This window comes from Sapajus apella, unplaced genomic scaffold, assembly GCF_009761245.1.
Source record: "Sapajus apella isolate SASKATOON/1434 unplaced genomic scaffold, GSC_monkey_1.0 scaffold66, whole genome shotgun sequence".
NCBI lineage: Eukaryota > Metazoa > Chordata > Mammalia > Primates > Cebidae > Sapajus > Sapajus apella.
Genome location: NW_022437006.1, coordinates 8,430,453 through 8,455,106, shown reverse-complemented (window position 1 = coordinate 8,455,106; position 24,654 = coordinate 8,430,453). Strand labels below are relative to the sequence as shown.

The window sequence follows — 24,654 nt, the reverse complement described above, 5'->3', positions numbered from 1 at the left end:
ATCACTTGCTTTAAACTAAGGGATCTGAACATCTGTTAAAAGTGAAAAGGGATTACATTGCAGCTTGTAGAGTTCAAAACAACTGCAGGTACAGAAAATTGGGAGCAAACAGCCTAACCATGTTATCTTGGAAGAAGCCAAGGGGGTTCTGTTGAAAGCTGGGCACTAAAGGGGACTGGAGCCCTCGCCTGTCGTATTCACCTCATGTCTGCATGACTTGCTGCTGCTACTGGCATGCTTTCACATACACAGTCTTCTTTGGTCCTCTTCAAAATCTTGTGAGTAATTTCCATTCCAGGGATGAGAATAGGGCTCATGATGTCAAGGGACACATCTTCATGGCCAGTCTACCTTGACAGGGATTCTTAAAAATGATGAATTTGGGGTCATCACTTCAAAATATTGTTGTCTGTAGAGCTCATATTCAAATTATGCTTCCTAGAACTGGCCATTAACTAATCTTTTTTTCACTTGTTTTAATATTCGTAACTACCGGTTCTTCCTCTGACATTCTCCTGGGTGTGTTCAAAGCATGCAGAGCTCCAGTCTCTCTTACCCAAAGAAAGTGAAATGATAAAAGAAACACGTTTCAATGCTAGGAATTGTATTGGGACTAACCTGTGTTGTGGTTTTAAAAATGTAGCTTAAATCAAAACACCTGGCAATGAACTGACTGCTTTTGCCATTTAATTTTACTTTATCTGTTTCAATCATATGCTTTAAATTGTAAATTGCATCCAGGCAACTGTTAGAAATTGATATTTAACTTAGATTCTTGAGAGGTAAGAATTGCTGGAAGTCAAGCATATTTATGGCTTTACAACCATTTCCCAGGTTATCCTTACCAAAGATCCCATTTGATACAGGTATTCTAGTTTTGATGGGTGTTTATAGATGTTTGTGATGGAAAATTAGAATCTGGGGAGTCAGACAAGCCTGAATTCCAATCTTAACTTTGCATTCGGCTAGTTTTAAGTCCTTGGGCAAGTCAAAAAACCTCTCTAAGTTTGAGGTTCATCATTTGTATAGTGAAATTAACCATACTTATTTTCAATGGTTAAGATTAATGTGAATATTAAATATGATATTTTCACATAGAAAATATTCAAAATAATAGTATTGTTAATATGAGAATTGAGCAAAGATATGGATAGGGTGAAAAAGTTTATTGGAACAAGGAGTATCTATGAATTGGTTTTGTTACTGTAATTCTCAATTATAAATTATAGTGGTCCTTCTCAATTATGTAAGTCCTTAGAAAGCCCAACAGTACTGTTAGTATTAAGGAATTTAAGACCTTGTGAAAGCTTATGTTGGAGGTAGATGTAAGCCATAAACCTGTGAAATATGTTTTATATTCACTGAAGTACAATAATTGATACCTCACACTAAATTAAAATATTATCAGTAGTATTTTATACATATTAAGTTAGTAATACTTTCCAAATTTGTTTCTCATTAAATTTTTTCAGAATCTGTCTCTAGCACAAAGTACCTGCAAGATACTTTCATTTACAGGATATCAGCTTTTATATGCTGATAGTATACATAAGCCAAATTGCCCCTATGCTTGTTCTTCCATCAAGGACGTTCCAGTCTCTCTAAATTGATGTGGTGATTTTTCTTTCTCTTCTCATGTTGTCTCTTGTAGTTTGTTTCACAGTAACATTTCTCCCCTCCCAGGTCTCATCATGCTCCCTGAAGCAGACATAGAGTAACTTCAATGCTAGAACGCTTAAGAAACCAGCTAACCAGCCAACCAACTAACCAACCAGGCTTTTATGTAATACCCTTACTCAGCTATGTTGAACATAACTTTTGAGTCCTCCACACAACACGTTAAGATTACTGGCCTAATGAGAATTTTATGTTAAAGTTCCTTTCATAGAGGCTTCTATCCTCTCCCTGCAGTTTTAAAGCCTGTTCAAAGTAAAACTGCTGTTTTTATTTCTAAGATTTCATCGCAGCAACCTCCACTTGTTCTCCACCATCTGCCTAACCTTCTCATTTCATTATAAATATCTACCTCTTTTTCTAGTTTATTCAACAAGAGTGACTGTGAGTTATAAATACTACATCTACACTTCCCTAGTTGTTCAAATAAGACAGTTCTAGACCAGTCTAAATGGTAGCAAGTCAAACATTTCTGAGCTTGACTCAGTTATCTATATTTGTTCTCACTAACTACAACTCTATGCACACAAACATGTTTAAAAGTCTAAATGGGGATAAATGAGGAAAGTGCCAGTTTATCTGCAGCAGAACTAATTGAGTTGCTCTTGCTCTCTTAAAGGTAAGAGCTGGCTAATAGGTCAGAGTTGGGTTCTAAGGGACAAAGCTAGAGGAATCCTACTTGTAGCTGCCTAACCATGAATTTAAATTTAAAGTAAGGGTCAGGGCGAAGACAGATAGATGAGAAGTAACGTTAGGGTACTGAGGTCTTAGCTGAATGTCAGATAATCCAGTTGGCCTCCTGAATTACCAGTTAAAGGGACAGTTAAGAGTGATTTATTAGCATTGTCTTTCTCATATTTCGTATTGGGCTGTGTTGGTGACCCATGGGATAGCCAAATAATGTAACAAAATTGCTTATGGAGCCCAGTGGTGAGCTACCATGTATTGATTCCCTCTTTCAAATATGAGTGCCTGTGTTGGATTTCTTTCCACTGAACTGTCAGCCAGTGGTGCAGTGTTTTTGGACATGACTTGTGTGAAGTGTGATGCTACAAAAATAAAAAGATATTTTTCCTGCTTGACTCTTAGGGCAGATGGGGAAGAAATAATTCTTAATATTTTAAATACAATTTGCTGGTGATCTCAGATATGCTAAAAGATAAGGTAGCATGATAAGTAGCTACCGTGGGGAGAAAATGGGGTATCTAATTATGATTATACAATACAAATAGACATATGGTGATGAGATTTATGTCTAAGTGTATATTATCAGGCACAGATTCATACTATTTAATTTTCCATTTAAACTACTAATGAAGTACTCTATAAATGTAGGATACTAAAATTGTGTCAAATTAATTCAAATTCTGCACTGTGTGGAAGAAAATACTGTAATTACCTAACAGTAGAAATATAATTGTTTATAGTACTTAAGCATCACTACAATTAAGATATCACATTTTTAAAGCTTTCTTTAGAATCTATGATTAGTAATTTTTTAAATCCTTTTTAACTTCAATTTCTGAGTTTGCTACGCATCTTTTTAAAAAATGTCCTTAATGATTTAAAAGTTTTGGTATTCAAAAAGCTCCGTAGACTCGGTCTATTGGTATGTGACTCAGGATTCAAGACTGAATGTGAATGGATTTGATTTTTACTTTTATTTCATTTTAGTATCTTTACTTGATATAAATGCAATACCCAAAAGAGGCAGCAAAAGAAGAAAGTAGATCCACGTGTAGGTAAGAAAAGGTCACTATCGATATATACAATTCAATAGTGGAAGCCTTAGAAGGCTGAAGTCTTCTTTGACTATTAAAATGTCCTTGGACATTAAATGTATATTTTCATTTTATTTGGTAGTGTTTCTAGCTAATCCCCAAACATAAACATGTTGTTCTGGGTTTGCAATTTTTTGGTCTTATTTCTATTAGATTTTTACATTAAAACATTTTCCCTTAATACCCACGTAAAAATTCTCAAATAATATTTTTATAAGACATGCATACTGATAATAAACATCTGCTTTCTAAATAAACCCTTCATTTTACAAGACAACGACTTTCAGAATAAATAAAAATGTGGTACTAGGCGGTATTATTTACATGTCCCACGGCTAAAAGTTGAATGTTCTAGGCTGCAAAACTTTAGTGATAGCCATTGTTGGCACCTATCAGACATAATATGGTAAATTCCTTTGGATAGTATAGGTAATGGGTTACTAGAGTGAGCTTGATCTCTGCATTTTTTTGTGTGTGTCAGATATGTTTATGATTCTAAATAGCACCATGCATGGCTATTAAAGGTAAAACAAACAGTGGGGCATGGTTCCAAATGCTTAGTAAAGATGTTTATTAAAGCTGGCTCTCAAGTGACAGATAAATGCATAGTTCTATTATGCATGCTAAATTCAGTATGCTGCAAGCTTAAAAGCAGATAGATCAAAACAAGAGAGATTTTAAAAAATCATAAAGACAAAATGCAGCTATGTCAGTGTGTGACAGGAAAATAATTTTTCCTTAAAAGTGATCTCCCTTCACCCTCTCAAGAAATGTAATCACAATTCATGGAACAAAATTGAAAGCAAGTTGGCAGTGTGCCTTTTCTTAACTTGCCTGGCATCAAGCTTAAAAAACCCCATGAAAATGGACTTTTATTAAGCTAAGATACAATTAAACAAAAAACATCACATAACAGCTGATGTATAATTCTTATTTATTAATGTGCAATATTTAGTTTTTAAAAAACAAAAACAACACACACGCAAAACAAGACACTAAACAAATTCTTTCATGCACGGCTTTTCTACCTGACAAGGTTCCGCTGCATGATTTTTGAGGAGTTCCCTTGCTCAGGGTTGGCATATGGTTTTCAATTTTCACTATCCAGAGCCATATTTGCAGAAAGATGTACAAATATTGTAAATGGCGGGCTGTGCTTCTCTCACATGATGAAAACTTCAGTTCCTTGGTTGTCTGGGGCTTTGTGTAAATGCCAATAAATTTGAGAGTTCACCCAACTGTGTATCTTAACCTTTGTTCCCAAAGGTGAAGGGCAGGATTTTTAATCAAGTAGCAATTTATCTTTAATTAGGAAAACATAATTAGGTATTATCACCTAATTGCAATTACTGGTGGGAGACAGTCACATTTCACGAGTAGTGACCCATGTTGGGTTATAGTTCTCCTATTACTGAATTCTGCATCTGTATTTATATTTGGCAGACAGCCAATAAAAATTAAAATGTGATCACCATGTTTTTCTGCAGTTCAATTGTCAAAGTCACCAACTCTGCTGCTGAATAAGAAACCAAGAGATACTTCCTGAGTCACATTTAGCTATTTTTGTTTTCTGCTCAGACATCAAGTGTAGATCAAAATAGTTGTATACAAAATGCCCATGTGAAATAGGTTAGATAACTGTTCCACACTTCATTTCTGGTACAGTTAAAAACAGTTTAATGTCTCAAGGCACCACTATGGTTGAACATCAGATGCATGGGTCATCAGCTAATCATCTACTATGCTGTAAAGTCAGTAATAGCTTGTGCAATTGTGAAAAGCAATCTCTAGAGGACTGTTAAGTATACAGTAGGCACGTGTATTATAATACAAATAGAAAACAATGAATCCTAGAAAAGCATGTTGAGCACCGTTGTGGCATTGTTCATATTTTTACTTAATGCTACGTAAACCTTACATATACAAAAGGAAAGACTAAATTTTTAAAGTTATACTCGGGGTTGCTTTTTGTGAGTCTAGTTCGTAGGTGTACTTTTAGAAGTTGTTGGGTCTTGATCAGCTTCTGTTGCACTTGTAGATTCGTTCAAGTGTGAGCTCAAGTTTTCCGAGGTTAGGTGGGAAGACTTGTAGACGATCTCATTGAAGTCAGACCTGATGCAAACCAAAGAAGGGTCATTCAAAGGGTCTTCTACTGAAGCTTGGGTGTTTTCTCGAGTGATTCCCATGTCTTTGCTATGTTCTGATGGAGACTTTCTTTTCATGCGAGTGTAAGTTTTGTCTTGATTCTCCATGCCTTGCTCATTTTTCAAAAATCGTCCAAAGAACCAAATAAAGAATCCAAACCACACAAAGGCTATCAGGCTTGGAACAAAGGCCAGACACTTGACATCAAGACTGGCTCCTATGAACCTGCTGTGTAAGAACATGTCTCCCTCGACATAAGTTTTATTAGTCCGAGGGTTAGTGTGATTGGACCTCCATTCCCAGGATAGCTTGGTTCTGTTCAAATCTTTTAAGCTTTCTGAGTCTTTCACTGTATATATCTTCTGCCCTGGGCCGATATATTGCCCATATTCATGAGGTTTATAAAATATTTGGTTCTTCCACATATTAAGATCCAAAATCAAGACGAGGAAGATAATTCCATAGTTAAACCATTTGCCTGCATTAAAAAAGAAATACTGCATTAATCAAAGGGCCATAAAATTGCAATAGGGTTTTTTCCAATAAAATGAAGATAATGGTATAATAGCATAAATTGTTAATGTTTTAGACTGGTTAACAATTTTCTGAGAGTGCTATGCTGCTATTAAGTGAATTGGCAAAGGGAATTTACTAAATGGATTCTGGGCATATGAGAACACAACTGTAGGTCCCCGAGCCAGTAATTTATGGAATTTATACTAACAAGATTAAGTCTCCTTGTTTTATAGGCACCACAGCTATACTCAAATTTGGTTCCATGTATGTTATCCTCTAGAACATTTCAATTAATGTGAAAAAACAAAGTCTAATGAAATTTTTAGAAAAGTTCAATGTATAATTGAACATCTCTTACAGTTTTATAATTATGTCTGGGAAAGAAAGAAATCATTTTGCAATGCAAGCACAGTAGTATATCAAATGAATTCATATTGCTGTTTGTAGGTGACCTGTTGATTAAGCCATTAGTTGATGTGATTCAAATCAATAATCCTTGAGCATTCAGGACTTTTTAAAAATAATTGCATCAAATTCTCATTGAACAGAATGCATTTATCAGACACAAATGTAACCAAACCTTATGAACTGCTTGAAAAGACATATTTGAAGAGATTGCAACTACTAATATTTCTTTGTAGTATTTAATATCTTATATAAATAAGATATTTAATGATCTATTATCAAATACTTTTACATTTGCAAATGGAAAGAATGTGGAAAAACCTTTCAGGTACACTAGAGTTCATTATGATTTTTATTATGATTTCTACAAATGGAAAAAAAGTGAAAAAACTTTCAAGTGATACTAGATTCTATTATAATTTTTTATTATAAATTACCGCAAGTTTTACAGTATCTTGTTTATTATAATAATATAGTAATACCCGCCACATAGGTTTGTTATAGTAAGTTAGGGGACATACGTACCAGGTTCCAGAAGCTTTAGTTACAATGATTTTATGTATTACGCCAAAATCTTTTCTTTTGTATTTGTAGTAACATTATTTAACATTATTGTTACTGCTTCATATGATTATGTATTTTGCAATATACAGTCTAACAAAATATATAGCTGCATAAATACATAAGAGACGTAACTATGAGGAGTTTAGTAAAGTATTTTATCATCATAATTACATATTTTAAAGCTCCTATTATATGTAAGGCTAAATGGTTTTAATCCTGGCTCCAAAATTACTAGCTGTGTGATCTTGGGCCAGTTGTTAAATTCTCTAAAGCCCAGTTTCTTTACATGCAGAAAATACAGTATTTATTAAAGTTGTCAGAATTTCATGCAATTACTAGAAGCTAAGGATAGTGCCTGGTACATAATAGGGACCCAGTAATTGTTATAATTATTATCACAAAAGCCTTGCCTAAACAATGATAATTTTTTTATTTGCATGAGAAGGTCCAACTTGCTCCTCTATGAAGAGAACTTACCTAAACTATATGAAGGGAAATAGTAACTCTGCTGTCTTGACATTGTTCAGCTATATAGTTTATAGTATTTGAAATGAAAACTCTTGCCTAAATGATCTTTTTGGCATGTCCAACTGGAAAGTAAGTATTGGGAATGTTGTTTCAGATATGATAAAATATTTCTAGCATCTGGGGCTGTTAAGTTCAAACCACTCATGAGATTTTCAAAATTAAAACAGGTCCATACTAAGGATCCACCATAATAGACTCTGTGTAGGACACCTTGGTAGATGCTGAAGATGTACGTTTCTGCCTTTCAGAAAGGAATTCGTCATCTTGTTGGGGGAACAGGACAGAGATCAACAGATAAATAATAAGAGGCTACATCTGAGAGGTGCCAAATGAGTGATACAAACCATAAATGCTGTAGATATTGAGAAAATGGAAAAAAAAACCTGAAGGATACTCTCTGCAGGAAAGATTATGAGGAAGGAACAATTCATGTGGTCCTTGAAGAACAGGCAAGACAGAAAACAGTTTGGAAAATTTTGTTTATTTTAGTTTATGCTTTCAATATGTTGCAGGTAGAACAGCATATAGAAAAAGATGAGATGTGGAAGAAAGCAGCTGAGAGGAGAGAAAAGGAAAAGAGTGGAGACTATTGTAGAAAAAGGCAGGAAAGGGATGAGAAACAGAGAAATGAAAAAATTCAGATATTCTATCCAGTATTGAGGAGGCTCTAATTTGTAGATTCCATGACAGAAAGCAAGCTGACAGAGGGGCTTTGGGTTCTCCTCTATTGTAGGAGCTTTATATTTATTCTCTTGCTGTAAACTGTATGAATTACAAAGCCAGAACCGATTTGGGGTGGGTGGGGGGAAGAGGTCCTTGTGCTTGTATGACAGACCACCATCTTCTTTTATTTTTATTTTCCTTTTGAGACAGGGTCTCATTCTGTTGCAAGGCTGGAGTGCAGTGGTGCAATTGTAGCTCACTGTAGCCTTGAACTCCTGGACAAAAGCAATTTTCCTTCCTCAGCCTCCCAAGTAGCTAGTACTATAAGCTCAAGTTACCATACCTGGCTCCCACTCTCTTCTTGACTCCCAAAGGTTCCTTTCTCCCAAATAACTTTTTACAGCACTATTCAATTATTTTTCTACCAATTGAATAGTGCTGCGTCAGTCTGATGACTAAACTTGCACACCCAAGGATCAGTTTTTATTATTTCTGATATGTCCTAAAGTCTGAACATTTAGATGGGGTGGAGAAGGAACAATTTAAGACAGTGTGGTCTACCATCAGTTAATGGATATCATCCCCTACTCCAACACATCTTTACTGGTTTGAGAAAGGGAGCACCATGGTGACAAAGCTGCAGGCCGGAAATAACAGATGGGCATTTCATCCGAACACTGAACTTAAAGCATATGACCTTTGGGTAACCTGCTTAACCTCTCTAGACCACGGTTATTCTATTTTCAAATTGAGGAAATTGAACTAGATGCCTTCCAGTCCCATAATTCTGCCCTCCTCCCCCAAATCTGTCTACTTACTGGTTGTGTATAGAATCCAATTTTTTATTTTGTGAAATGGAGAATAATACCAGTATAATTACCTCAAAAGATTATTTGTGAGGGTAAAACAAAATGTTGTTGTATTTGAAAATTCTCTGAAATATATTGTTTGCCAAAAATTTAAGGTGGTATTATTTCTTCAATTTCTTTTCTCTACTTCTTCAATCCAGATAATATAGGATCTTGGTGATAGAATAAGAGAGAAGCAGATGTAAGGATTGTAACAAAGATACATCCTAAAGGCGATCACATTATTTTTTCTGTTGGGATAAAACAGTATGCATTACAAAATACTGACAATAATAGGAAGATGGCATGGAACCAGTTATCCAAGAGGACCCAGTGTGTGGCTCTAGGTAAATATGCTTGTGAATATGCATATTTAACATGTTAAAAATCCTTTGCAATTGGTAGTTTGTTTACTGCTTGCAGTAGTATTGGCCCTGAAAAAAGATCTTTTATATCTATGAATTTTGAAGCTAAAGAAAAAGGGATCATGTCCCTACCTCTCCCTCACAGAAGACAGGCCATGTGGGGGCAGGGAAGTGCAGAGGGGAAGGCACGCAGTGAGGCAGGCTGGCTATTCATATCACATTTCCCTTCTCCCTTCTGAGGATGTAGCAGCATCCTTCCCTCATTCAGCTGAAACTTGAAGCTGCTAACACGGTAGATAAAATGGCCCTTCTTACTATTTGTGTTTGTTTCTGCCCACCTGACATGACCTCTAGTTCATTTTTCTGTTTACAGAGGAAGGAAGTTCATCTTTCTCTGTCATCTATACTTCCATTTTTCCCACGCACTGTGTTGTTACCTTAGTAATGATTTCTCCTCCGTAAAACTTCCTTTTGCCCTATCAGATGTGGCAAAGCAGAAGGTAAAGTCAGGGAGGGCAACCCAACCCCCGTGTTCTTATCTATAAAGTGAGGGAGTTGAGCTAGATAATCCTTAAGATTTCTTCCCAGCCCTAAAAGTCTCTTTGATGAACCTGTGAAATAAACATTGCCTAAATCTTAGTGTTTTATGCTGGGCCAAGGAATCTCAACATTAGAGCAAAGAAGATGGAATATACAATTTTTAGAAGGAGAAAGGTTTTCTGAAAAAAAAAAATTATATATTCTGAGAAACACTGTTTACCATAAAAAATAAATTTGAGTCCCTGAAATGACCCACAAAGAAAGGATTTAAGACAAAAAAGAGCAGAATAGAAAGTGCTTCTGTAGCCATTTTCCCAAGTGTGTTGCTGTGAATACACAATCGACAGTAACCAGAGGGTTGGTATTTCAGCATTAATCATATGAGAGCTTTTGCATCTTCCCCTGTTGTTTCAACTACATAGCACAATGTAAATCAGCAAGGAGGTAGGGTAAGGATCCATACATTATTTCTATTAATCTCCTTGTTGGAATATCTCACTATCTCCTCTAATGAGAAATCACTGCATGGTGTTGGTGGGATTATCTCTTTCTTGATTTGGGGGCTTTTAATGAATCGTACTGGTTGTCAGAAATGATATTATAATGAAAGTTTTATCTTTTTACTTTGTGGGAGTTTATACAATTCGAGGATAGGTCATTGTAAAAGGATTCTTTATTAAATATCACCCTTAGTTAACATAGCAAATGACAACAATTTGACGGAAAGTGTTATTTTTTCAGCTAAGGAAAAAGAATACTTCTACTTTATAATGAACCTTTCATGATTGAAATATGCAAATATAATATTTTAAATCTCTTACTCTTCAGAGTTGCCAATTAGCATTGTAGCTGATCTGTGCTGTTGGCCCCTCTACCACATGGGTGCAATGACTTGGCCAGACTTTGACATCCAGTGCAGGTGCATGGATGTGCAGTTATGCTCCACAAAGTCATTCAGCAACCATCATGGGACAGCACAAAATCATGGCCTTGAAGAAGATGAATTTTCGATAAATAAAAGACATACACAGTTTGCTGTATCAGTCTTCTTGGCCATACATATTCAATGTCCCCTCATTCCAGATGTGAGCAATAAAAACAGGGCTCACAAGTTTGCATCTCTTCATGTCTCTCCCTAGGTAATTTAGGGATATCTAGAAACCACATTAAGTGCTTGGGTTATGAGGAGGCCATTTACTGAACTGAAAATATTTACTTATTTATGAAGTAGTCATAGTAATTATTTGAGTTAACAAAGTACCTTCTTAAAGCTTAAAAACAAATTGATATTGCTTCTCAAAGGGCCTCTCTTGTCATTGTTACTTCCTAAGTGAGAGACTATGCCTTAGGAAGCGATCCAATGTGACGAGTACAGATAGGAACATGTGATCATAAATGTAGAAAGAAGAAGACATGTGGTTATATTGAATTAATGACCATTAGATTATGACTTTCTTGAGATTGGGAACTGTGTCATGTTCATTTCTGTGTTCCAGATACCAACTTGTTTTTGACACATATTAACTAACTCAGAGAAATATCTGTTACCGAACTTGTAAACTCTGAGACAAAGTGCCCAGAAAAATACAAAGAGAGAAGTTTTAGCATTTCAAATCAAATGTATGTGTCATAATTATCTGATGAATTCCAGGATATAGCTAAAATTGGATATAATCTGAAAAACAGGGAAAAGCAAAATGTTCATGTTTCAAGGATTATGAATAATTACATATTTCAAGTCCTTCTTCTGGCTCTGAAGACAATTTCTAAAGGGCATGTGAGTTTTATTACAAAGGTGCTTGTGTACGCACAAATGAAGACAGGATACCTCAGTGTGGGCAGGGCAGATGCTCAGGACTAGCAAAAAGTAGCAAGTCATGGGCAAAATGATGGCCCTGAAGATGAGTTTCGGAGAAATAAAAGAAATTGCTGCTTTATATAGAAATAAACATAGTTAACTCTTAGAGGTGAAAATGAAAATTGCTTGAGGAGAGGTCTGGGAAAAATTACAACTGAGAAAAGAATAAGAGGTACTTGTGTACTTTGGATAAATTCATGATCTCTGGAGACCTTCTCTGTGTACAGGATGCATCACATTTCCTTATAACAAGTCCCTTGCTAAATCTACCAGATAGAATATTCTGCTAGAGGAACCATTGGCCTCCCATCCCCAGCCTTCTCATGGCCTGATTGATACAGGAGAGCTCTTTTAAAAAAACAATCTCTGGGAACTCATTTGCTAGAAATCATGCACCTATGAAAATAAAAATTGTTCGTTTTTATTCATTATTTTCCACATTCTCACCATTGTAACATACCTGTACCCTCACACAACACAGGAAACTGAAATAGAACACAGACACTACACAGGCTTGTTTACTTCTACATTTTCAATTTTTGCCGAAAGGGCTCCCGTGGGCATCATCGTGCCAACAGTGTGAATTCTCTTCTCAAGGCTGCACAGGCCTTCCTTCTGGCCTTTTGCCCAACCCCCTCCTAATTTACTCAGATGATGGCCACCAATGGGATACTTCCTTTGTCTGGCTGCAATGACAGATGGCAGAGCTACCACTGGGATTGGCATTAATAGGACTCAGAGGAGCTTCAGAGACTGAATTGAGAGGCCATTCCTCTCTCACCTCCAGAGATTTAGTACATCTCATTTTCAATCCATCTATGCACTTACCTTATAGGTAAAGGGGAAGAGGTCAGAGGAGATCATTATACAGTTGCTTTTCATGTTTACTTTTAGGAGGAGACCAATGAACTTGGGCTAAAAGTACCAGTGTGACTTAATTACTAACCATTTGATCCCTATGTTACTGAAGTCAAAATTCTAAGATAAAAAAATTTTAAAATACCCTTGGATAGAAATGATTTATTTTTATAAGCTGTAGCCCAGCTTATAAAATGAAAGCTCATACATACTGCAGCAAGCCATCTGTCAAGGGGGATCCAGATGAGCTAAACAGATGCAACAATTCAAGTTATTTCTGACATACATAAATAAAACTAGCTTGGAATCAGGATTAAAAAATACTCAAATCCTAAATGCTTTTAAAATGTCAATGGGAACTCATCAGTGTCAGATAACCCGCTACATACAGAGTATTTCATTGAGAGAATTTTGCATTCTTAGTTTTATCTTTTTTGAGGACTCAGGACAGTAGAGAACTCAGCATTGCGGATAAATGGCAAGAGAATGCCCCCTCAAGCTACCCAGCATTTCTGAATTAAATAGGAAATCAGCCTGGGCAACACAGGAAAACCTCTGGCCAGATGAAAGGAAAAGCTTTAAGTGAAAAACAGCGAAAGCTTATCAAATGCTTACTACATGGCAGACAGTGTCATAAGTGCCTTACATATATTAATTTAGTTCTCACAACAACCCTATGGGATAAATATTATTACTGTACCCATTAAATAGATGAGAAACTGAGTTTCTGAGGGGGTTAAGAAACTCGATGAGGGCCACACCAACAGTAAGTACCAAAGGTGGAGCCTATGTATCTAACCTCTTTGCTCCATTGCTTCGGTGTATACTGGATGTCTTTTCTAGATCATAGGGACATGGTAGATTGGGGCCAAGGTGGAGCCAACTCTTGACTGTGGAGACCCTTCAGGGTCCTCATCCAGGCTCTTCTAGTGCATAACAAAAGAAGCAGTAAAGCAACAGCAGGACCCATCTGGGGTTCTGCAGGTTCCCTTCTCATCCCTGGCTCCAGCTTCCTCTGTGGTCACTCAGACCAACACCTTTCTTCAATCATCTCCTCTGCTGGCCCCAGCTCTAAAATTTTCAGCTCCTAGGACTCTACCATATCCCTTTCTCCCCAGTCACCCCATTGCTATTGAATTTGCATTCTCCCCCTTGGCCTTGAACAGTTGCATATGAAAACAAAGCTGAGATAAGAGGAATTCTAACTACAGAAAATGTCTCAGCAGCAGTGCGTCTCAAAGAGCAGGCCTCTGCCAGCCAGCAGAGGTATCACTTGCAGTGCTTGACAGAAGGGTGGATTCTGAGCCTGCCACTACCTCAGGCATCAGATCCTGGAGGTGTGGCTAATGCAGCTGTCTGTTCAATAAGCTCTCCAGGTGATTCTAATACACACTAACGTTTGTGATCCCTGATGGATCTAGAGGGTTTTATGCTTAATAATCCCAGTGGTTATACGATATTACTTAAAGGAAAGTACTGAAGCCTCCATAAAAAAAGTAACAGGACTTGAAGCTGATCAACAAGCTATAATTTGTAGTTTACATGGAAACTTGTAGGCTACCATTGGGAATAATATTGAAACGCAGCATGTAGCACAGTATTTTGGAATTTTTACCAAGGTTTCCACAGAAACTGTTGTCTTACAAATGTAGACAGGTAAAGTAAAAGGCCCTTCACAGAAGACTAGATGCTATTCTAAGGTGGCCTCACCAACCTCTTCAGCCAGTTAACAAAACAGAGAGAGTAAAAGAAACAGAACAAAAACAAGAGAACAAAAGCTCAGACTGCTTCAACCTCCAAACCTGTGACATCTTCCCAGGTATTTTTATCATGGATATGTGGATGCATGTGAACAAACTGGGTTTACCAAATTAAATTGGATTTAATTTGCTTATGGTGGAGCCCTTCACTTCAAAGTCCTCATCTACCCTATTTTAGTTTATTTTTTAAGACAGGATCTAGCTCTGTTGCCAAGGCTGGAAGTACAGTGGTACCATCATGGCTTACCACAGCCTTGACCTCCTGGGCTCAAGCAATCCTCTCACCTCAGCCTCCCAAGTAGCCGGGATCACAGGTGTGTGCTATCACGCCTGCCTGCCTTCCTGCCAGCCTTTCCCTCCCCCTCCTTCTTTTTCTTCCTTTCTTCCTTTCTCTCTCTCTCTCTCTCTCTCTCTCTCTTTCGAGATGAGGTTTCCCTATGTTGCCCAGGCTGGTCTCAAACTCCAGGGTTCAAGTGATCCTCCTGCCTTGGCCTCCCAAAGTGGCAGGATTACAAGTGTAAGCCACCATTTCCGGTCCCCTATTTTATTAGTGTTTTGAATTTAACTCCAGAATCCTCAAAGGCCTTTTTGGCAAGTCCAGGCACCCAGTTGTTTGCATGACGCATTTCAGGGAGACGCTCTGATCTGTCTGTGGTCTCTCAATCGGAAAGGAGTCATCCCCAGTTATCAACATCTCTTAGAGGAGCTTTTCCAAAGTCCCATTCCCTCGCCCTCACCAAGACCTATTGGATCAAAACATTAGTGATAAAAACCAACAATCCGAATATTTATAAAGTTCCCTGATGACCTAGCCATCAGTATCATATAGCAAACACTGCACCAAAGCCTTAATTACAATACATTCCCACCTTCTGGCAAACCAGATTAATGTGCAGCCTCTGTTACAAAAGTTTAACTAGTCTTTCATCCTTTTAGGTTTTCAGAAAATAATTCTTGGTGGGACAAGGGTTTTAGTTCAAATGAAAGTCATGGATTTGCTTCTACCTAAATGCATAGTAGGCTTTACCTCAAAGGCAGTAACACTGAAGCTTCAGGGACTCCGCATGCATGGCCTGTTTCTGAGGCACTGAATATAATTTTGAGATATAATTTTATATTCATCTTCTTAAACAGAACATTCTAAATTGTGTAAACTCTGGACACCACAAATCTGAAATCTGTACCATTTATAAATGACAATGTAAATGATAGTCATACAAAATAACCCTAAATTAAATATTTTTAGCAGCTCATTTTTTTTCTTACCAACAGATCTCCTTTTTTTTTTCTTTTTTAACCTGAAGTTCTGTACTTCAGCAGGATATTTTTGACAAGGTACTCTGATAGTCAGAGACAATATTAGTGTAATCATGGCCTGGGACAAGTGCTGGTAGCAAGAACAGATGGCCTATGCAGAAGCCCACCCAAAGGGATACGATGGTGCCATGTGTGTGATAGCTGTTTTAGAAGTCCAAGAGGGTAGCATGCTGCAGAGATTAAGTGGGGACTCTCAAACCACACTATGTGACCTGAACTCAAATTGATTGATTTACCCAGTGAATTTAATAGATGGGCCTCATTCATTTTGAATAGGAAAAGAAACCTGCTGCATCTTCCCTATTCATGAGCTCATTCTCCAATTTAGGAAGGTCGCCTCATGCTCAAAGCAAAAAACAGCCTCCTAGCTGGGAAGCAAAGGTTTTTTGCAGTACTCAGATGTTAATGTTTTCTGAGCTTAGACTATTTTTATTCTGCAGCACAGACGGTAGTGTAAGCACAGATTTCTTCAGGAGTTTTTATTATAGCAGGTGTGGGATCCTAGGCCATTGTCCTTCAAACAGATGCACATTCATTACCTGCATTTGAACAGCTTTGGAACTAATGCCATCCTTTATCTGTGATCATTCAGCTGTCTGCTTCTTGTTGTTATAAAGAAAAATAGATATAAAACATAGCTCTGGGAAGCCCTTTTTAGATGAGAACGATATGTCATGAAAGGATATTATAATAAATCATGTTTTACCCATTTCAAAAGCAGAAAATATCTGAAAATAAAATAATCTGAAGATCCACAAGAGAATCACTTAAGACGAACCTGAGCTTTGCCACAGGAGTAGGTTTTGGAAAATCAAATGAGAAGTGGCCTAACTCCCTAAAGGCATATGTTCTGATTGGGGCTCTAGGACACCATTGTTTTAATTTCAGCAACACATGAAGAACAAGAGCATAAAGAACATTAAGCTGAAAATAGACACTGAGTTCTCTGTGGTGAAAAAGAAACCCATCCAATGAATAAGATCAAGATAGAGTGGTATACAGAGTATGGCGGAAATAGCTCTCTACACCAAAGATTTGTCTTTCCTCTTGGATAATCCTATACTAGAATACTAGATCTGACACCAGAAGTGGCTGCTCAACTAAAAACCACATTTCCTTGCTCTCCCTGACTCGAAGTAGGGCTATGTACTAGTTAACGTCAATGGAACATGAGAAAAGGTGACATATTTCTTTTCTAAGCCAAAGAGTAAGAAAAGGACAAGCCTTCTTAATCACTTTCCCCATTCTCTTTACTTCCATCTGCCAGCTGGTTGCTAACACTGAAATTGTCAAAGCCACCAGTAACCTAGGTCCCAGAATGATGGTACAGAGCCCCCTGTTGATCTGAAAACCACCTTGCACTGTTATGTGAATGAGTCATAAAACTGTATTTATGCCTCTCATATATCATGGCTTGCTTTTTACAGTAGCTAGCATTACCCTAAATAATATACGAAGATAATTAAATTGTGTTCAAAGATATAACACACCTGTTATGTGAATACGGTATTCCTCCTTGAAGATCTTCTGGAAGAAAGGAATCTTGAACTGCATGTGTGGGGTATGCAAACCAGGGAGATTTACATCAACATCTCCCATGAAATGTGGGAATTCCCAGTCCTGTCAGAGAAAATCAAATGAAAACATATTTGTGATTTGTTTCATTCCTAAGCAGCAAAACACCAAAAATTGACTTTTTATAAGCACTTATTTTAAAATCATTTAAATGCAGCCAGCTGTTGGATGTCAGTTTCATTCTGTGATGGTTATTTTATGTACATTAGGTAGCAGTATGCATTCAAAATCAAAATTAAGTCGTAACTTATATCTTCAGATTTTCTTTTTAATGTGGTAATAAGAAACCAATACAGAATTGATTTGCATCTACACGTTTCTCATTTTCATTCTGGAGAACTGAACTTAAATGTTTTTGGGAAGGAAGTGATCTGTATTTAATAAATATGGAGTAAATTTGTTGTATTTTGTTTTATGACTTTTAAAAAATATGAACCTTATAGCATGTCTTCCATAAGAAGACAAAGAGGATCTGATTCACTTAACCAAGTTCTTTGATTCATATCAAGTGACTTATTAATCATGTTTGCTGGCAACCGTCAGGAATGTAAAAATGACAGGCTCCTGTCCTGCTCTCTTGCAAGTCGGCATCATTTGAGCCAAACAATGGAAGACCTGACATGGTAGCGTGAGAGATCAACAGTGAATTAATTCCCAAATTGTCATTAGTTATTTCCTTGTTGTCAAGGCAAAACTGGGCGGGCCAATCCTCCTCCAAAGGAAGGGAAACAGAGGCAAGTGAGGATACTTTTAGGTGTCTCACCTCCTCTTGGTTTTCAGATAGAGGCACCAAATTAAAGTTCATAACTAGCATATAAAGAAATAATACATGAAATTTGAAGAAACATTTGAGATAGATCCATAGATATTAGTATACACATTTTCACTTATAATACCTAAATAATCAACAAATAATCAGTCCTATATTTAGTTAACATTCCTTTAAGAATTTGAATATGTTAGGAACAAAATATTGAGATTTTAATTCATTACCTCAATATAAATAAATTAAGTTTATTCGAGGCTTTTATATATGCAGCTGAGAGCGATGTGCTAGTAATACAGTGCCTAAGCTTTTTAGAGGTTTCCATGTCCATTCCACTCTCCTCTCTGTTGGGAATTCTGGTTAAGAGAGAATGGGCCTTGAAGAAAAGATATGTGAGTGGCAGTAACCAGGAAAGCCTGCAATGTCTATCAGTTTCCTGATCTATGATCATTTCAAGCTGCTAATAAGAAATAAATATACAAGAAGAAAAACAGAATGATGCAACACTATCCCTTTCTATCAGTGTACACGTAAATCTCTCGTTGGTCTCACCTCCCCTTGTCTTTCAGACATCAGCAGCAAATAGACATGTAATTTGGGAAGTTCATAAAAACCAACACTCTAGAGCTGAATGAATTTGGCCCATTTTGATCTAAAATATTAGTAGAAGATGGATTGGTGATAACACCTGTGAACTATTGCTGAGGTTAATGTGCATTTGCCTTTTTTCCCCCCATTAATGCCACCTTTGTTCTATGTTGCTTGGAAGACGTCTAAAAAAATTGACATTGAATTTATTATTTTGCTAAAATATAACTCATGAAAAATTATGCTTGACAAAGAAAATGACTGATAACCAGAATATCTTTCACTTGCCCTGGATAAATGACACAAAGCATTATCAATAGAGCACTTCTCTTTTTATTTCTCGGTTTAAGGAAGAGAAGATTTCTTGGTAGTAACTGGGCAAGTATATTCAGAATTGGCTTCTTTTTAGAAAGATGCTTTTGAATGCTCCCATTTAGCTTTTCCTTCCATGAAACTAAAGTTTTCTATTGGGTATGAAATTGGTTTCAGTTTGAAAGCAATCTCTAGAGATTTCTTATAGACTATGATCAAAATCTCATTCACACACACACAAAATAGTTTCTTGATTATATCCCACCTGTAGTATGAGAGAGAAAGATAAGCTATGGAAAAGGAGAGTAAAGGAAAGAGGGGGAAGAACAAGTCTTTGTTTTTATCTAAAAGATTACTTTTTTTTTTTCTTTTTTTAAAGAAAGGGCTCAGAGAAGATTTTTTGGGCCTGGGGGTGTGAAGTGTGAGAGAAGCAGCTGGTGCCCTGTGAGCTATTTTTAAAAGAAGATAAATAAAAGGAATGATGACTCATTCATAAAGTCTTTCATATCAGTCCTTCCTATTTTACTTTTTATAATCCTATTTTACTTTTTACTTTTTACTTGTTTTTCCAGACCTCTTTTACTTAATCTCCTAAGGGTTTGCCTCCATTTTCTCTCTCTGGTACTCTGATTTTTACATTTCAATTCCTACTCCACATACCTCTTCAGACTCATCATTTTTAAGTGAGTGTAAACTCTGCCTTAATTTGACTTGGAGCAGAAAAGTAATAATAATAATTGCTAACATTTTGCAGGACACGTGGGGCTAATTTAATAGAAAATGGACATCCTGGCTAAGCGCTGTGGCTCACCCCTGTAATCCTAGCATTTTCGGAGGTCGAGGTGGGCAGATTACCTGAGATAAGGAGTTTGAGACTAGCCTGGCTAACATGGTAAAACTCCATCTCTACTAAAAATACAAAAATTAGTTGGGTATGGTGGTGTGTGCTTATAATACCAGCTACTTGGGAGGCTGAGGCAGGAGACTTGCTTGAACTGGGGAGGTGGAGGTTGCAGTGAGCTGAGATTGCACCACTGTACTCCAGCCTGGGTGACAGAAGGAGACTCAGTCTCAAAAAAAAAAAAAAAAAAAGAAAAGAAAAAAAAAGAAAAAAAACAAACGGAAATGGACATCCTAGGCTGGTAACCTCCGGTATTTAAAGGAGATAGAAAGCAGAGTGGGGATGATATTCTCAATCTGTCTAGGTTTCAGTCTCTTCATCTATAAATTGATGTTAAATATGTCAGCCTCACAGGCTCCCTGGGAGGATGAGATAACATTAGCACAATGCTGGAGACAGAGGTGAGAGACAGGTGAGTGTCCAACAAAAATGGTTTATTTCCTGGCATGATTTCAAGGTCAAGTTTATCCTAGCAGTAAAGCAAAGGAAGTGGATAGGTGTGTTTCCAGGAGGGTCACACATTGGCTGTTTCAAGGTTCAGGAGAAAAAGTAAGAAAGCCATGTTCTCCTTTCTGCCCTTATCCATGGCAGAGCACTGCCCCGCCGAGGCCCTTGACCAGGACTTGGGCCACAGCAGTCCTCCCAGACGGCGCCTGGAACAGGGCTGTTGAGAAGGTCATCTCTCTCAGAGACATGTAAGCATTGGCCTTACTGTAGGAGATTGGTCATAGTGGTGGGGAAACTACAGGGAAAGGAGCAGGGCTTATGAAAGGTCAGAGGGTTCTGCAAAGCTTCAGGGGAGGATAGCTGAAGAGGCAGCTCTTCTCTAACCCCGAGGCAGAGGGCAAGGAGTAGGTACAAGGTAGTGTAGGGGAATTTATCTTAAACAGGCTTGTTTACTTATGTTGTCCAGAAACTGACCTTTGATCATCTGCCTGCCTGACTCATGCCTGCAAGGGGGAACAGTAATGTTAATTATCCGCAGATTGGGTTTGCTCCAGGCTTTCGGCAGTATGTCTGTACTGAATAAAAGCAAGTAGCTCCAGCTGTTTGGGGCTGCTCTCTTCTTCAGTTGCTGGTGCCAGGCACCCTCTTAGCTGCTCTTACACTGCATACCTGTGTCTGAGTACTTCGTTCATCCATTGCTCAGCCAGGGTCTGCAGGACAGACCTGGCACTTCATGAAGACAAGAACAGAAGCTTACTGGTTTCTTGTGCAATGTGGGTCATACTGTGTGTGAAAGACTTTTAACAGTGTGAGGGAGATGCTGCTGCCATGCAGGTGGGAGGGAGAGCCAGCAACATGTGCAGCCAACTGATGGCAGAGAAAATCTGTGGACATTTGGGTTATAAATTATAGAGTACCTATCATCCTAGGCTGTATATCTGTGTATATAGTTACACACAAACCATCCTGCTAGCTATTATTAACCCATTTTTATTGAAGTATAATTGACAAAATATGTATTTAAGGTCACAATATGATGTCTTGATATGTGCATACATTATGAAATAATAATCACAATCAAGCTAACTAACACATCCACCTGCAGATGTGAGCATCTGCCTCAGAGAAGTTGTCGCTTGTCCAAAGTGACGTAGGTTCCATGCAGCAGAGCTGAGGTTTTATCTGGCTCCAAAGAGGACATACTTGCTACTAGGCCATGCTGTCTTTCAGTATGGAAAGTACATCACTTCCTGATTTTAATTTAGAACTGGAATTACTTTTACCTGCTCTATGTGTTCTAATTGAGAATCACTGGTGGCAGTCGTCACCAAAAGTCAGTTCCATGAGAGGCTTTAAACTATTTTCTTTCTTTTTTTGTTTTCGCTACAGCTATGTCATTTGATTTATTCTACCCTGGTGTAAGCAAGACCAACGTTAACACTTTCTCCAAAAAACAACTGCCCCAGGGATAGCTGGCTTCTAATCAGACTCTGATGAGTGGGGAGATTTGACTAATGGGTGATTGATAGCAAACACTGAGATTCTTTTGGCATCATAACTATGGATATACAGCCAGTTTTATATACAGATTGTATAGAGGTGTTATGAGAGTCATGGCTTTCTTTCCTTCTACATAAATGTAAAAGATGTATCTTGAACACAAGATAAAAATGTTGAATTAAGGGAATCATGAGGCAAGAGGTATTCTGCTACAAAGCTCAGGGTAGATAGGCTGGGATCCTGGGATTGTATATTATAAAATATTCACTTATTTTGTTCTTTAAGAAATGTTATCAGTGTTTAGTAATTCAAAGCTTTCTTATCGTTCTTTGCTATTAAATCTAACAATAACTACAGAGGCCTATCAGTTTTGTGGTTCAGTGATGTGAGAATTATTTAGGCACATGGTATTAGGTATTATGCTACTTGAGTTCTCATCAGTTCAATAGAATGTACACGGTGTGAACAGACTTCCGACTTTGTATCTTTGTTACATATGATGAACAGTTAATTTTTATTCAGATGGGTATATTTCCCATGTAAAAATAAATGAACTGTGTCATGATATATATCTAATCTTAATTTTTACATATATGGTTTACTTTTGCCTATAGCAATAAAAATCAGTTACTCATCCCTGTTATTCATGAGCCACGTTAGACATAGAATTTCAGTTCAATGTTAAATACATAGTCAAGGTAGTCTCAGGATATTTAGGATTCATAATTTCCCAATGTTTTCTCATTGATACCCATGCCTCAGGATCAAGGAAAAGAATTTGCCACTATTGAGGGGAATTCAAGCTTGAAATCAACACTGTTTTGAATTCCCTGACTGGCATTTAATTTCCCAAATCAAATGAAGAGATCTCATTTCTATTTAGAGAAGCGTTAGAGGATAAAAGTGTAATGACACTGATTACTCTACCTTGCAAAACTAAAGTCAGAGTATCAGAACGAAAGTTGTATTTTCTAGGCTAAAAATTAGCCACCTGGTTTATGAGGAAATTAAGAGATAGATTAGATTTTACTGAAAAGCTGGTGACCATTTAGAATAGAGTTGACAATAGATGCTTAAATGTTGCTATAAAATACCAAGTTTTTTGATATAGTAATTTGTATAACTTCTCTTTATAAGCATTAGATTATTAAGCTTGGTATCAAATGTAACTTTACAGATATATTTCTATGTTAATCTCTATCCCTCCATTTTTCATAACTGAATTTAGATCTATGAGTATCAGAACATCATTCTACCAAAAATTTCCCCAGCTTGTAAAGTGTCCTTAGCTTTGCTATGCTTAGCAGTGTCCTAGCAACCGAATTTCAGATGAAAGTAAGCAGTGGTGCCCTGAAGAATTGTACTCAGGCTTTGGGTGATATTTTTGCTTCTTATTAAGAAACTCGAGTAACTGATTTCTTTCAGCAACACTGTACTTCTAATTGGCAAAGTTGCTGTAGTATCACTTGGCCAGATAAATCCTTGGAAACCTTGACTTATAGTAGATTTTGCTTCTTCGTTTGTTTATTAATGTAAGCTCCAGGGAGCTGAGAGGAATTTCTTTCTGTTTTGTACACTGCTGTATATTCTATGGCTGAAATAATGCTCAGTATATAGTAAGAACTCAAACATTTGTTGGATTGATGAATGGTGCTCTCTGAAAATTAAAGATATATAAGAATCCCTGCCTGTAATCCCAGCACTTTGGGAGGCTGAGGTGGGCAGATCGCGTGAGGTCAGGAGTTCGAGACCAGTCTGGCCCAATATGACAAAACCCCATCTCTACTAAAAATACAAAAATTAGCCAGGCCTGGTGGCTCATGCCTATAGTCCCAGCTACTTGGGAAGCTAAGGCAAGAGAATCGCTTGAACCCAGGAGGCAAACGTTGCAGTCATCCAAGATTGTGCCACTGCACTCCAGCCTGGGAGACAGAGTGAGACTCCATCTCAAAAAAAGAAAAAGAAAAAAAATTCCTTTGTGGTTTCATATAAATAAAAACACAGATGGATATAAGTAAACAGAAACAACACAATAAATAATTGTTTTTGTAAATAAATATTATACATCAAAGTAATTATTATTAAAAATTGGTTGTCTTATTCCCCTTTAAACTAGGTATAGTGGAATCATACAGAGAGTGAAACAAAGATTGAGCCATTTGTCACTGATCACAAAGGAAAGGAGTAGATAATGAGGGAGAGTGGAATTCATTGTAAATATTGTAAGAAGAGGCAGTAAATGTTTGAAGAATTGGTAAAAAACGTTTGTTGGGGTGATCCAAGTCACCCTTTTAGTCATCATGTAAATGCAAAGAAGTTCATGATACATGTCTAACCAAGTGAGAGAACAAGGAAAGAATATAAACTAACATGTGATTTTAAAGGTGGGGGATCATTCCACACAGTGGATGACAGCAGGAGGAGCACTAAGACAAGGTTGAATGTAAGAGATGCCCCGTGGAAAATGTGAAGGATGAACAATAGAGACATTGCAGGAGGTTACTTCCTAGATGTCCTTTGACCACTCCCCTTTTCTCATATGTTGTATCCTCATTTTCTCTTAATATTCACTGTTGCTTTTTCCCTTCAAGGGCAAATTAATTCTATAAACTTTTGGAATTTTCTCTCAGGAGGAATATATGCTATTTAAAGAGCTTAAAATCTGTTGTGAAAAATCTAGACTTTCTGGTTCAAGTAGGCTCTTTTCAACAAGTAGTAAGGATGGTAGTCATTCATCACTAAA

The 24,654-nt window shown here is 37.2% G+C and overlaps 1 protein-coding gene across 4 annotated transcripts in view; it reads right to left on the bottom strand.

Annotated features, from left to right (window-relative positions):
- Positions 1 to 4,009: 4,009 nt before the first annotated feature.
- Positions 4,010 to 24,654, bottom strand: part of TMEM117 (transmembrane protein 117) — a 536,937-nt gene continuing 516,292 nt past the window's right edge. For 2 of the 4 annotated variants that reach the window (XM_032248371.1, XM_032248372.1), the window contains 2 exons: positions 17,313 to 17,442; positions 4,889 to 6,078 (listed from right to left, as the gene is read on the bottom strand). In XM_032248371.1, the coding sequence (XP_032104262.1) occupies positions 5,432 to 6,078; positions 17,313 to 17,442 (777 nt within the window). In that variant the 3' untranslated portion in view covers positions 4,889 to 5,431. Of the gene's footprint in view, positions 6,079 to 17,312; positions 17,443 to 24,654 lie in introns of all 4 variants that reach the window. The other 2 variants (XM_032248370.1, XM_032248373.1) reach the window with 2 other exon arrangements.